This window comes from Chiloscyllium punctatum, chromosome 37 (assembly GCF_047496795.1).
Source record: "Chiloscyllium punctatum isolate Juve2018m chromosome 37, sChiPun1.3, whole genome shotgun sequence".
Lineage (NCBI taxonomy): Eukaryota > Metazoa > Chordata > Chondrichthyes > Orectolobiformes > Hemiscylliidae > Chiloscyllium > Chiloscyllium punctatum.
The window spans coordinates 55,871,018-55,887,013 of record NC_092775.1 but is presented as its reverse complement, the minus strand read 5'-3'; the positions used below and the strand labels follow the sequence as shown (position 1 = coordinate 55,887,013).

The 15,996-nt window shown below is 40.4% G+C and overlaps 1 protein-coding gene across 1 annotated transcript in view; it reads right to left on the bottom strand.

Annotated features, from left to right (window-relative positions):
• The window catches only part of LOC140463231 (synaptonemal complex protein 2-like), a 377,524-nt gene that overhangs the window by 58,965 nt on the left and 302,563 nt on the right, over window positions 1-15,996 (bottom strand). The window contains exons 15-17 of the mRNA XM_072557016.1: window positions 12,138-12,219; window positions 7,587-7,748; window positions 12-133 (exon numbers count right to left, since the gene is read on the bottom strand). Coding sequence (XP_072413117.1) covers window positions 12-133; window positions 7,587-7,748; window positions 12,138-12,219 — 366 coding nt within the window. The remainder of the gene's footprint in view (window positions 1-11; window positions 134-7,586; window positions 7,749-12,137; window positions 12,220-15,996) is intronic.

Genomic DNA, 15,996 nt, shown 5'->3' with positions numbered 1-15,996 from the left:
TTCAATATTACCTGGAATTTCTTCTGAAGTTCTTTCCTAAACTGCTGACAAATAGTTTCCATGTTTGGCGTATTCAGCTCCCAGTTGTCCACAGAAGCATGATCACTGGTGATACGGATCTGAAACTCTGCATCTGGACAAGGGTTACAAATTATCCATTGAATATTATGACTAACCCTGTAATGAAGCAGCAGACTTGTAATTTATTTTCTGCCACTTTGAGATTATCATGATGAATTATGTTGGGTTATCAAAGTGGCTTCTTTCATTCAAATATCTGCATCACTACTTTAGTCATCCCATGTAGCAGAAACTTCCAAACAATTTGAAATTCAAACCTTTTTGTCAAATTGCTTGTGAAACAATATGGGGCATAAATAAGTGTAGGCTTTGTGGAGTCAGAAGGTGAGTTACTCAGTGCAGCTTTCCACACATTCCGTGTTCCTTGGCCAACATTTCTATCTCAGGCCTGTCATAGTCCTCCAACAAGGTTCAGTGCAAGCTGGAAGAAAGACATTTTATTTTTCACTTGGAGACCCTGCAGGCTTTAGGGTTCAATATCAAGTTCAATAATGTTAGAACCTGAACACCTTCTTCTATGTACTCTGCCCATTACCAAACCCTATGAGCTGATTTCAGTATGGCCAGCCCATTTGCACTTGCTTATGGTCCCAATTATCAGTTTTTCTTCCTCTGACATGCCTTTGTCTGCCGAACTGTTGTTTTCTCTGTCTGGGTCCATCTTTGCCTATCCGCTCACTCCTCTCCCTGTGACCCCATCCCTGTCTTCAGCATTCATACCAACTGGCTCAAAGGTAGAAGACAGAGGGTAGGTGAAGGAGGATTACTTTTTATCCTGTGTCCAGCAGAGAGTCACAACGATTGGTGCTGGGTCTACTGCTTTTCATAATTTACGTAAATGATTTGGATGTGAAAATACGAGGAATGGTTAGTAAGTTGGCAGATGACACCAAAATTGTAGGTGTAGTGGACTGCGAAGAAAGTTACCACAGAGTACACTGGGATCTTGATCAGACGGGCCAATGGGGCGAGGAGTGACAGCTGCAGTTTAATTTAGACAAAAGTTAGGTCCTGCATTTTGGGAAAGCAAATCTTAGCAGGACTTATACACTTAATGGTAGGGTCCTCGGGAGTGTTGCTTAACAAACAGACTTTGGAGTACAGGTTCATAATTCCTTTGGAAGTGGAGTCACAGGCAGAAAGAATAGTGAAAAAGGTGTTTGGTATGCTTCCCTTTATTGGTCAGTGCATTGAGTGTATGCATCCCTTTATTGTTCATTTCTATGAGTTGGGAGGTTGTGTTATGGCTGTAGAGAACATTGGTCAGGCTACTTGTAGAATCCTGCATGCAATTCTGGTCTCCCTGCTATAAGAAGGATGTTGTGAAACATGAAAGGGTTCAGCAAAGATTTATAAGGATGTTGTCTGGGTTAGAGATATAGGGAGAGGCTGAATAGGAAGGAGCTGATTGTCCTGGAGTGTCAGAGGCTGAGGTGTGACCTTATAGAGGTTTATAAAATCATGAGGGGCACGGACAGGGTGAATAGCCAAAGTCTTTTCCCTAGGCTGGGGGAGTCCAAAATTAGATGGCATAGATTTATGGTGAGAGGGGAAAGATTTAAAAGAGACCTAAGAGGCAACTTTTTCATGTAGAGGGTAGTGCGTGTAAGGAATGAGCTGCCAGAAGAAGTAGTGGAGGATGGTAAATTACAACATTTAAAAGGCATCTGGATGGATGTTTGAATAGGAAGGGTTTAGAGAGACATGGGCCAAATGGGTCAATATTTATTTAGGATATTTGGTCAGCATGGATGAGTTGGACCGAAGGGTCTGTTTCTATGCTGTACATCTCTATGACCTTTTCTTAGCTGCTATCAGTTCTGAAGAACAATTCTTGAGATGCAGCATGGTAGAGTCAATGAGCAGACCCCAAGAACACAGTTTCCTTGCTGCTGCATTACAATGGTTGTTTCTGGTGCACATAAGATGCAAAAGTGACCTGTAAGTGAATTGGAGATATGCTAGTAACACTCTTATAGGCTGGCATGTCAGATGACAATGTTAGTTATGCAATAGAGCATGACCTAAAATATTGCTGCCTGGTTTTAAACATGGAATTAGTTCGGAGCAAGCAGCAAGCTAATTCCATTGGGTGTTTGCTCGAGTTTCCTCATTGAGCTTGTTTGGTAAGTTTGGCAGAATATTAATCAGGTGAGATGGGCTATTAAAACGATATGTCACAAGAATAATCACTGTTAATTCACAGTTTAACTCTGTTCAATGAGAATTGTGTTTTGCGACTTATGAAAAGCATAAATGACAGTGCGAGTAGCTCCTGATGTCGAGATAGGCCTCATTGTACTTGTTACCCGATTCGGCTACACATCTTGCCATTGCCCATGCTGCACAGACTCCTATAAGATTTTGCCTTCTGTTTTTATCCGATCAAATAAATTAACCAAAGTTTCTTGATTAATTCAGCCCTCAACCTTCGAAGATCAAGGGAATACAAATTAGGTTCATGGTATTATCATCGAATCACCTTAGTTTTGCAATGCTGAAGGAAGTTCAGTCTATGATGGAAATTGAATAAAGATTTGTGCACTTTGTAAAAAAAAATAAACAGGTGACTTCACCTGTACGCGCACACACACACAAAAAAAAACTAGAGATTTCACACAGCATTGCCCTTTGATATGAAAGGCAGTGCTTGTCACAGGCCACTCGGGTGTTTTGCCTATCTGGAGAATTGGATCAGTGTGAAAAAAGAAAAAAAAAACAGGTGACTTGATCACGCAGCATTGCCCTCTGAGAAGGGCACTGCTCGTCACTGGCCACTCAGGTGTTTCCTGTCTTCCTGGTGGTGGGAATTGAATAAAGATTTGTACACATGTTGTCTTTCACTGTGGCTCACACCTGCACACTCACAACTTGGGTGCTGGGGAAAAATAAGCACTACTGCAGTAGTGGTAGTGTGGGTTTTTTTAAAAAAAAAAGGATATTAGAAGAAAAAAAAAGAAAAAAAAAGAAAAAAAAAAGGAAGTTCAGTCTATTGTGTCTGATACCAGCTCTTAAAATAAGGGATTCACTTAGTGTCATTCTTTCACCTAGCTTTTGTTCCTTTTTAAATACCAATTCACTTCCATTATGAAAGCCTCAATTGAACCTGCCTCCACCGTACTTTCTGGCAGTGCAAAATTTAATACTTTCAATGACATACCCGAGTAAATGTTGTTTTAATCTTCAAGATACGATGTCAAAAAGTGAATATAATACTTCATGAGTACCTAGATCACAGTTCTGTATGGGTGAAGCATTACATTCTTACTTGCATTTCTCCACCATCTGCAAGTCACCTGTTATTTAAAGAATACTGTGTTGTTAGATCAAAAGCTTCTCTCTTCCCCACGTTATGGTCTGTGACAATCTTACTTAATTTAAACCCCTTTGTAACTTCCTGCTCTTGTTAGACAAACTGCTTCACTTCCTTCCTTAGTATTATTTGCAAACTTGAATATTCAATTCTATGGTCCTTCATCTGAGTCCATAATGGAAATGGTAAATAAGCTGAGGCACCAAAGCAGATCTTTGAGGAATACTGCAGTCAAGGAACATTCCTGTCTCCTAACCATTTACCAACTCATGTCACAGTTTGGGCATCTGTAGTAAAGAGTAGTCCATACAGTAGTTTTAAGAAACATAGAGGTATAGGGAGTAGGTGCAGGAGTAGACCATTCAGCCCTTTGAACCTGCACCATCATTCGATATGATCATGGCTGATCATGCAATCTCAGTAACCCATTCCTACCCTCTCCCCATGCTCCTTAATCCTTCTAGTCACAAGGGCCACATTCAACACACTCTTGCATATATCTAAGGAACTGGCCCCAACAGCTTTCTGTTGGAGAGAATTCCACAGGGTCACTACTCTGAGTGAAGAGTTTCTTCCTCATCTCAGTTCTGAATGGCTTACCCCTTATTCTTAGACTGTAACCCCTTGTCCTAGACTTCCCTCAACATCGGGAACATTCTTCCTGCGTTTAACCTGTCCAGTCCTGTCAGCATTTTATATGTTTCTATGAGATATCCCTCATACTTCTAAATTCCAGCGAATACAAGCTCAATTGATCCAGTCTTTCCTCATATATCAGACCTCTCATCCCAGGAATCAGTTTGGTGAATCTTTGCTGGACTTCCTGAATAGCAAGAATGTGCTTCCTCAAACTAGGAGACCAAAACTGCACACAGTACTCAAGGTACAACCTCATATAGACCCTATGTAACTACAGAAATACATCCTTCCTCCGATATTCAAATCTTCTAGCTATGAAGGCCAGTATGCCATTATCTTTCCTCACTGCATGCTACACTTTCATGCAAACCTTCAGTGACTCTTCTACCATGACACCTAAGTCTCATTACATCTCACCTTTTCCTAAATTGCCACCATTCAGATAATAATCTTGTTTTTGCGACCAAAGTGGGTATTTGACAAGTATCTGCGCATTCAGCCAATCCGTCCAAGTCACCCTGCAGCCTCTTAGCATCATCCTTACTGCGCACACTGCCAGCCAGCTTAGTGTCATCTGCAAATTTGGAGATAATGCATTCAATTCCTTCGTCCAAATTGTTAATGTATTTATGAACAGCTGAGATCTCAGCGCTGAACTCTGAGGTAGCTCATTTGACACTAGCTGCCATTCTGAAAAGGACCCATTTATTCCAACTCCCTTCTTCCTGGCTGCCAACCAGTGCTCTAACTATTTAAATACATTATCTCCGATACCATGAGCTGTAATTTTCCTTACTAATCTCTTATGTGGAAGTTTGTCAAAAGCCTTTTGAAGATTTAGATACACAACATTTACTGATTCACTCTTGTCCGCCCTACTGGTCACATCCTCAAAAAATTCCAGAAGATTTGTCAAGCATGATTTCCTTTAAGTGAATCTATGCTGACTAGGATCGATTCTGTCACCGCTTTCCAAATGCTCAGTTATTACATTTTTAATGATTGATTCTAGCTTCTCCCCAACCACCAACCTAGAATTCCCCATTTTCTTCATTCCTCCCTTTTTAAAGAGTGGGGTTACACTAGCCACCTCCCTGTTCACTGTTGCTCTTCCAGAGTCTACAGAATACTGGAAAATGATCACCACTATATCTCCTATTTCTAGGGCCACTTCCTTAAGTACTCTGAGATGCAGAGCATCACGCCCTGGGGATTTATCAGGTTCAAATCCCATCAATTTTCCCAGAACCATTTCCTGACTAATAAAGTGTTCCTTCAGTTCCTCCTTCATGCTTGACTCTCTGTCCCCTAGCATTTTCTGAAGGTTATTTATGTCATCCTTGTTCAACTGGTCTGTTATCTCTTTCTTGTCCATTATGAATTCACCTGATTCTAACTGCAAGTGAATTACACTTGCCTTCACCAGTCGTTTTCTCTTCGCATACCTATAAACATTTTTGTAGTCAGTTTTTATGTTTTCCACAAGCTTACCATAAGACATAGGAGTGTAAGTAAGGCCATTTGGCCCATTGAACCCACTCTGCCATTTAATCATGGCTGATGGGCACTTCAACTCCACTTACCCGCACTCTCCCGGTAACCCTTAATTCCTTGCGAGATCAAGAACTTATCAATCTCTGCCTTGAAGATATTTAATATCCCGGCCTCTACTGCGCTCTGTGGCAATGAATACCACAGGCCCACCACTCTCTGGCCAAAGAAATGTCTCCAATTTCCATTCTAATTTGACCCCCTCTAATTTTAAGACTGGGTCCACGGGTCCGAGTCTCCCTGCCTAATGGAAACAACTTCCCAATGTCCACCCTTTCTAAGCCATGCATTATCTTGTAAGTTTCTATTAGATCTCCCCTCAACCTTCTAAACTCTAACGAATACAATGCCAGAGTCCTCAGCTGTTCATTATATGTTAGGCCTACCATTGAAGGGATCATCCGTGTGAATCTCCGCTGCACACGCTCCAGTGCCAGTATGTCCTTCCTGAGGGGTGGGGCCCAAAATTGGACACAGTATTCTAAATGGGGCCTAACCAGAGCTTTAGTGGGCGGCACGGTGGCACAGTGGTTAGCACTGCTGCCTCACAGCGCCAGAGACCCGGGTTCAATTCCCGCCTCAGGCGACTGACTGTGTGGAGTTTGCACTCTCTCTCCGTGTCTGCATGGGTTTCCTCCGGGTGCTCCGGTTTCCTCCTACAGTCCAAAGATGTGCAGGTCAGGTGAATTGGCCATGCTAAATTGCCCGGAATGTTAGGTAAGGGGTAAATGTAGGGGTATGGGTGGGTTGCACTTCGGCGGGTTGGTGTGGATTTGTTGGGCCAAAGGGCCTGTTTCCACACTGTAATGTAATCTAAAAAAAAGTCTCAGAAGCATATCGCTGCTTTTATATTCCAACCCTCTTGAGATAAATGAAAACATTACATTTGCTTTCTTAATCACCGTCTCAACCTGCAAGTTAACCTTTAGAGAATCCTGGACTAGCACTCCCAGCTCCCTTTGTACTTTGGCTTTATGAATTTTCTCACCGTTTAGAAAATAGTCCATGCCTGTATTGTTTTTTTCAAAGTGCAAGAGCTCACATTTGCTCATGTTGAACTTCATCAGACATTTCCTGGAGCACTCTCCTGAACTGTCTAAATCTTTCGGCAGCCTCCCAACCTCCTCAGGTCCACCTAAGATGTCCACCTAACCTCGTATCATTGGCGAATGTTGCCAGAATGCCCCCAATTGCTTCATCCACATCATTAATACATAAAGTGAACAGCTGTGGCCCCAACACTGAACCCTGCAGGACACTAGTCACTGGCTGCCAGTCTAAAAAAGAATCTTTTACCCCAACTCTCTGCCTTCTGTCAGACAATCAATCCTCAATGCACGCCAGTAGCTCACCTTGAAAACCATGGGGCCTCACCCTACTCAGCAGCCTCCCGTGAGGCACCTTATCAAAGGCCTTTTGGATGTCTAGATAGATAACATTCACTGGGTTTCCCTGATCTAATCTACCTGTTACCTCTTCAAAGAATTCTAACAGGTTTGTCAGGCTTGACCACCTCTTACTAAATTCATGCTGACTTGTTCTAATTCGATCCTGCAATTCCAAGAATTTAGAAATCTCACCCTTAACGATGGATTCTAGAATTTTACCAACAAACGAGGTTATGCTAATTGGCCTAAAATTTTCCATCGTTTGTCTTGATCCTTTCTTGAACAAGGGGTTTACAACAGTGATTTTACAATTATCTGGGACTTTCCCTGACTCCAGTGACTTTTGAAAGATCACAACCTACGCCTCCGCTATTTCCTCAGCCATCTCTCTCAGAACTCCAGGATGTAGCCCATCGGGGCTAGGAGATTTATCAAATTTTAGACCTTTTAGCTTTTCTCGCCACTCTTTTGTAATGGCTACCATATTCAACTCTGTCCCCCCGACTCTCCTTCATTGTTGGGATATTACTCATCCATCTTATTACAAAAGAAAGCAAATAAAATATAATAGGAGGCTGAAGAGAACTTAGAATGAATGAGAAGGTAGTAAATACCTCTGTTAATGCTCTGATTTTCAAGGTCACATTTAAACAATTTTCTGGGTCTAAGCCCTGTTCCTTCGTCTTTTGCTCCCCCATCTTCCTCAAAGACATGAAAGTTGCTTTGATGATCTTCCCCATATATGCGTTTGAAAACAGAGGCATGGTTAGATGGACCTGTGTGTGCATTAGAAGCAAATTACTTCAGATACAATGTACTTCACTGATTATGTTGTTTAGTATATGTATCCTTCAAAACTTATCTGTGCATTCTAATTCTTTACACAGTTATTCTAAATTATTTAATTAAATTACTCAAATAAAAGGCAAAACTTCCCTATGAAAACAAGTCCATTCATAGTAACCTAGCAACAGACGCTAGCCATTTAGCCTCCCATTGAAATGAACTGAATTGAATTTATTGTCACGTGTACCGAGGCACAGTGAAAAGGTTTGTCTTGCAAGCAGTACAGGCAGATCACAGAGTTAAGTAGCATAGATAAATAAATAATAGGTTAACAACAGCAAAACCAAGAACACAGGTACAGGCGAATGTTAAGAGTTTGTGAGTCCATTCAGTATTCTAACAACAGAAGGGTAGAAACTGTTATGAAACCAGCTGGTGCTTGTGTTCAGGCCTCTGTACCTTCTCCCTGATGGTAGAGGTTGTAGAAAAACATTGCCAGGGTGGGATGGATCTTTGAGAATGCTGCCGGCCTTTCCTTGACAGCGGGCCTGGTAGATGGATTCTACTGATGGGAGGTTGGTTTTTGCTATTGTCCGGGCCGTGTTCACCACTCTTTGTAATCGTCTCTGATCTTGAATGGCACAGTTGCCATACCAGGTAGTGATACATCCAGACAGAATGCTCTCAATTATGCACCTATAAAAGGTATTCGCCGTCATGCCAAATTTCCTCAGCTGCCAGAGGAAGAAGAAATGTTGTTGGGCCTTTGTAACCCACATGAAGAATCCAAGAAAGCTTGTTGTGGATGACCAATCCCAGGAGCTTGACACTCTCCAATTGTTCCACTTCTGTGCTGTTAATATGTGTGTGTGTGTGTGTGTGTGTGTGTGTGTGTGTGTGTGTGTTGTGGGGGGGGCGGTAGGGGGCATGAGTAACATTCGGTTGAAAGTCAATAATGGCACTAAAGCTAATTTGGGATCTAAATACATATACCCACCTTTATCCCTTATACCCTTAATGCCACTGGGTAACAAAACATCTATTAACAACATATATGAATAGGAAGGGTTTAGACTGATATGGACAGAATACTGGCGAATTAATTGAGGATACCTAGTCAGTGTGGACAAGTTGGACCAAAGGGTCTGTTTCCATGTTGTACATCCTTGTATTTATATTTATATAGCCTTGAATTTATCAATTTTAATTTTTCACATGCAAGTTCAGATTTAAAGTTAAGAATTAAACCAGCATTAATTACTTTTTGTGGAAGAATGTTCCAGACTTAGAAATGATTATACTTAGAAATGATTTCCAAAGGTGCATCTGAAAGCTCTGGCTATAACTTTTATTTCCAGCCCTCTGGCCCTTGCTTCCTCAAAACATCTAGCAAAATAGCTTCTTAAATTTATCCTGTTGCCTTTAATATTTTAAGAAATTTCAACATTTCACTACACATTCATAAACTCCAGGAATACAACCACTGGTAAGTCTCTTCTCATTGCATGATCCTTGGAGTTCATTCACCATTCAAGTAAATCTACTCTGCCCTCCTTCCAAGCCTGTGGGATCCAGGGCAATGTAGCTGACGATATAGAACCTGACTTGGCAGCAGGAAACAAATTACAGTGGGTGATCAGTTATTATGATGATTTGAAGTTGTTTCTGATCAGGTTCCATGGGGTTAGTGTACTATGTCAGTGTTTTTTTTTGTCTTTGTTAATGATCTGGACTGAAATGTTGAGGAAATGGTAGTAGTACAGATCACACAAAATGTCAGCCAAATGGTTGATAATGAGAAGTGAAGCTGTAAACTATGAGAAAGTGTCAGTGGACTGGTCAGGTGGGCAGAAAAGTGGCGAATAGAATTCAAATCGGAGAAATATGAGGAGAAACATTTGGGAAGCACTTCACGAGTTCTTTTCTCCACCCAGTTTAGCCTGAAAATTATTTTTAAACTTCAGATTTTGAAGTTGTTAACCTCCTTTCTGAATACTCCAAGTAGGTCCTTAATGGTTCGGTTAATGTCCAAACCGTGGGAAACATAAACAACAACCTGACACAATACCTAAACCAATTCTCCTGTTCTTCCACTATTGACTGAACACCTCACCCTATTCTGCAGTGAAGTACAGCAAGTGTATTGAATGTATTATATACTCCAGCAACAGCCTTAGAGGATGACATTGAGTCTCTAGACGCTACCATTTGGTGGGAGGGACTGTGGAATTTGCAAGAGATTATGAAGATACACCCACAGATCCAAATCATTTCCCATGTCCTGGTTATTACTCAGCTGTTAATTTTGTATCTAACATACCTGATTTATCACACTAAGAAATCAAACAGAAGATGGCAGTGGAGGGGATTAGGTCAGAGATGTATACTGAAAGACTGATTCATATGGATGGTTTGAATTGTTTCCTTTATAAACCTAAGCTGGCTATTTGTTGAGTATCATGGGTGCAATATGTAAAGTAAAAGAACAATACCACTGTATTGACTACACTGGGCTTAGGCCAAGGCCCAAAATTTGTTCTGTTAGAGTAAATTTAGATTTTTAGACCGTAACTGTTAGGGTTAAATGGAGATTGCCAAAGTTAAAATAAAAACATCCCACTGTTGAATGAACGTTATGCGTCCTCAAGGCCAGGCCAGCTATAAATTCTGTTGGTACTTACACAAACAGAAGGAAACGTTAATAAAAACATTCTAAAAGACCGTGGAGAGAAAGAGATAAGGTGGTAACATTGATAAGGAAAGAGACAGCAACGTATAGGGAAAGATTGATTTGTCCCCTTCTGAGTGAAAGAGATCTTAAGGACATTACCCAATGGTCAAAAATTGACACATCTTGCTTTATACTTGTATAAAGAAGGATTGGAATTTGAATTATATGATGCTTACAATACTTGTTTTGCAAATTGAGACGAGCTTTTCTTGCAATGTTGAATAAGACAATTATAAAACCTGTACTCAATCTCAAATCATTGATTATTTATGTAATAAAGATAACATGATAATCAACAGATTAGATCAAAGCTTTGAAGTCCTGCTACATCCAGTTATGAACATTGGTGGGCAACTAACAGGAGGATGAGGCTCTGCAAATATCTCAATCCAAATAATACAAAACAAAGAACTGTGGATGTTGGAAATCTGGTTCAGTTACATTCTTCAGAACTCTGAAACATTAATTCTGTTTTCTCTCCACAGACCTATTGAATTTCTCCAGCAATTGGGAGTAACTGGGATTGAGTTGAGGAGTGGGACTGGGGAAATTAACATGGATTTGATGTTTCAAATTGCCTCCTTCTGTGCCATATACAAGTGAGTCACACCAAATTAAAGCTTAATCTTAGTACATTTCAGCAGAAATATGTCACATGAATTCTGAGGAGACATTGCTGATTTTATACTTTTAATGGGAATATTCAATTTTTGCAAACACCTGCACTTTTTCAAGAAACCTTCTTAAAGTATATCAGCCAGAACTAGGTGCAGCACATCAGTTGGGTCCTGACTGGATTTTTACAAAGGCACTGCGCAAACTCCTCGTTTGTTTACTTAATACCCTTATTCATGAAACCCAGTATCCGTTATGCTTTCCTAGCCACTTTCATGTGCTGGCCTTCTTCAAAGATTGATGCACATGCACCTCCTAGTCCTTCTATTCCTCAATACTCTTTAAAGGTACGTCATTATATCCATTTTGCCTCACCTAACACCACCTTGCCAAAATGCATTCTCACACTTTTCTAGATTAAGTGCCATCTGTCCACTTCATCCCGATCTGTGGATATTGCAGCCTTTTAACATTATCCACACCGGCAAATTTTGAAATTCAAGTTACTTAAATATAGCAAAAATAGCAATGGTCCTAGTACTGACCATTGGGGAATGCAACTGTCTGAAAAAATAACCATTTTCAACAATTTACTTCTTTCTGTCCTTTGTTAGTTTTTCATCCACCAATGATGTTACTGAGTATGGTGACGAAACGTCTGAAAACAAACCTTCAAGCTCAGCGAGGTAACTTACATACATATCATCAACTTGAGCTACAAATATCAAACATCATTAACTGAACAGCTTATACCATGAATCTCAATTTTGTCACTCAGACTTTCAATTGGTATTCTATTGAATGCTTTCTTATAATTTAAATTAAAATTAAATGTTGGACAATATCCAACACATTTCCTTAATCAACTTTCGCTGTTACATCATTGTTCACATAATCAAAAGCTTCTACACCTGCAGCAGAGCAAAACACACTAAAGAATCCAGAAGGGATGAAATTTAGTACATATATCCATGAGAGAATTGAGGCATGACCCTTCCATCATAAAACTGACCTGCACTGTTGAAATGCATACCTGATTTATGCACTTCACTTTCAATAACTTTGTCCATTTCTCTTCTCCCCTCTTCAAGAAGAGCTGATGTTGATAGAGTTTCCTGATTCAATAAACAAGATATCAAAAGAAGAAACAGACAACTGAACAAATCAGCAAAATAAGACAATGAATTTTGGTTTCAAGGATGTAACTTTCTAAAACTAAAACTAGAGCACCAAATCTTAAAACCACAAATAAAGTTACACTGTAACACTAACGCTGCAATGATGTTTTACACCAGCTAACATTTTGTCAAGTACTGTAATGGAATTGCAAACCTAACAATTAAACTAGTAAATGCTTATAACTAAACAGCAGTCAATAGAATTTTGACACAGTAATATTCTATTCTTCATTTCTGGTTCTAGAGATCAGAAAATCACTTACTTCATTATATTGATAAATATGAAATCTAGAACAGCTGATGCTTAATGGAGATATTAATACATATTATCTCTTGACCTTCAATAGCGTTACCTTCACTGAATCACCCACTGACAATATTCTGTGAATTATTATTGACCAGAAATGGAACTGGATTAGCTATATATGCACTGTAACTACAAGAGCAGATCAGAGGTTAGGAATCCTGCAGTGAGTAACTCATGGACATGACTCGTGTTGGACAGGACTTAAATGGGAGACAGCATGAATAAAAGACTTTCTTACATCTCAGAACAGTCTTAAGTGGCATACCCCAAAGATGAGACTGAGTACTTCACCCAACAGTGAGACGCCTCACATCTGGATAATGAGGACATGTCTTCATCATCCATCCACATTCAAGCCCTGCCTGTGCAGCAGTTTAGTGAAGGTACCATGATGCTGAGTGACCACCCAATATCATCAAGAAGGGATTACCTGCAGAATCTGACTGATGAGTTCCTACACATTACAGGCAGAAAAATTGGGCAATGAAATGATTGCTAATTAAATGTATCTAGGCTTTGCAAAAGGCTGCTTACATATTTGTCACTATATTACAGTGCTGTCCAGCAAACATGGTCTTGCACTTTCACTCATCAAACTGACACTTACACCGCCACGCTTCCTGTGAAAAGCATTTCAGGTGGAACAAGATGCTCCAGAAGTCGAGATGGGCCTTGTCTGACTTGTCTGATTCTGTCACATGTCTTGCTCTGGTTGATCAGATCCCTATAAGATTCTGCCATAATCTGGCACAGCTAAAAATGTGCACACCTTGATTTTCTAAGTTGCAGCAATGAGGTTTACTTGAAATTTAGAATTCTCTCAATGAGGTTCCACATAACAAAATTAGCATGCAAAATTAAAATGAGTGGGAATCGAGGTTGTGCACTGAAATGGTTGGCAGATAGGAAACAAAAAGTAGGAATAAATGTGTCTATTTACTGAACGGCAGGCTGTGAATGGAGCGTTTGTGGAGGGATTGATGCTTGGACCCCAGCTATTCACTATTATAACAATTAATGATTTAGATAAGGAAACTATGCGTCATATCTTCAAATTTGTCGATGACAGAAGCTGGGTGGGAGGATAAACTGCGAGGTGATGCAGAAAAGCATCACTTGATTTGGACAATGGGAAAATATATGGCAGATATACTAGAATGTGGATAAATGCAAACTTTCCACTTTTGTAGCAAAAACAGGCAGGCAAATTATTTTTGGAATGGTGACAGATTGGGAAAGGGAGAGGTGCAACGAGACCTGGGGATCCTTGTACACCAGTCGCTGAAAATAAGCATGCATGTGCAGTAGGCAGTGAAGGCGGCAAATAGTATGTTGTCCTTCATAGTGAAAAGATTCCAATACATAAGCAGGAATGTCTTGCTGCTACTGTATAGGGCATGGATAAGATCACACCTGGAGTATTGTGAGTAGTTTGGGTCTCCTAATTTGAGGAAGGGTATTCTGGCTATTGAGGGAGTTCAAAGAAAGTTTACTAGATTGATTCCTGGTTTGACGTGACTGATGTACAGAGACAGATTGAATTGGTCAGGACTATATTCACTGGAGTTTAGAAGAATGAGGGAGATCTCACAGAAATCTAAAAAAATTCTAATATGATTAGATTGGTTGGATGTGGGAAGAATGTTCCGAATGAATGGGGAGTCCAGAACCAGAAGTCCATAAGACATAGGAGCGGAAGTAAGGCCATTCCGCCCATCGAGTCCACTCCGCCATTTAATCATGGCTGATGGGCATTTCAACTCCACTTACCCGCATTCTCCCCGTAGCCCTTAATTCCTTGTGACATCAAGAATTTATCAATCTCTGCCTTGAAGACATTTAGCGTCCCGGCCTCTACTGCACTCCGTGGCAATGAATTCCACAGGCCCACCACTCTCTGGCTGAAGAAATGTCTCCGCATTCCTGTTCTGAATTGACCCCCTCTAATTTTAAGACTGTGCCCACAGGTCCTAGTCTAATGATAAAGGTGTTAAGGACAGAGATGAGGAAAACCTATTCACTCAGGAAGTGGTGCGTTTATGGAATTCTCAGCTGCAGGAAACTGTTGAGGCCAAAACATTGAAGACTTTCAAAAAAGATTTGGATGTAGTTCTTTGGGCTAAATGGGATCAAAGGCTATGGGAAGAAAACAGGATCATCATCCATGATCATATTAATTGGCGAAGCAGGTTTGAAGGGCTGAATAGCCTATTCCTGCTCCTATACTCAACATATCCAACAGGGTTTGATTGGTATTTTAGCTATATAGCAAAGTCCAACTTCCATTTTGGTTTATATTCAAAAAGGAAAAAAGTACAGGGTCCTTTGCATTATGTTCAATTTTTTTGTTTGCAATTTTCTCCTCTAGCTTCAAAATTTTGCGTTTGAATGGCGACTATCTTATTTCCATGTATTTGTGGTTGAGAAAAGCCCCAGTGCGCCATCTATATACATCCTTTTAAAAATTTTCTTCTTCTTCCCCAAGAATCTAGATGGTGCAAATTCATGAAATGAGATGCTTGTCCCAACACTGTCCATTGTTCCTTCACATCAATGACCCTCCAAGCTCGATGGACACCATCATCCTCAACCCTTCATCCATCTATGTCTTCATTAGTAGATGAATATCTTCATTACATCATCATTTCAACTCTGAGAGCAACTCAAACATCTCTTCAGTGTTTCAACTCAGGGATACCTTTGAATAAAATAATTCAGTTAGGTTGCAGATACTCGTACATTTCATGCATCAGTTGGGACACTGTGGAGACATTGGTCCTGGGTCTGAACTATGGTCAATCAGAGTTGTCCAGCCAAGATAGTCCAAGGTGTGAGCCATACTCAGTCCTTGGGAGTTAGATTAACAATGGCCAAGGGGGCTTGGACTCATAGCAAAGATTTGACTACACTGACTGCAATTATCAACTTTTGGCCCATAGCCTGAGAAGCAATGGTAACATAAATGACCATTTAAATTCACTTTCTTATTACAAGAGTTTCTGAATCAACCACCTTTTTAGACAGAGTCCCAGACTTCTACTCCCCTTTGAACTAAAAAAAACTCCTCAACTCTTTTCTTCCCTTCCACCATTTGCCTTAAATCGATGGCCTCTGATTTTTGAACCCTCAACTAGTGGAAAAAGTGCCTTTCTATCCATCCAATCAATGAGCCTCTAAAGCATATACATGTCCATCAGGGCCCCTCTCAATCTTTGCTGCTCCAAGGAAAATGACCCCAGGCTATCCAATCCTTCCCTTATACCTCAGACCTTCAACCAGTGTTGTAGTGTGGCAAATCTCCTTTGCACTGTCTCTCGTGCAATCACATCCTTCCTGTAATGTGGTGATCAGAATAATACTCAGTACTCCAGTTGTGGCCTAACCAGTGTTTTAAACAATTCCCACAA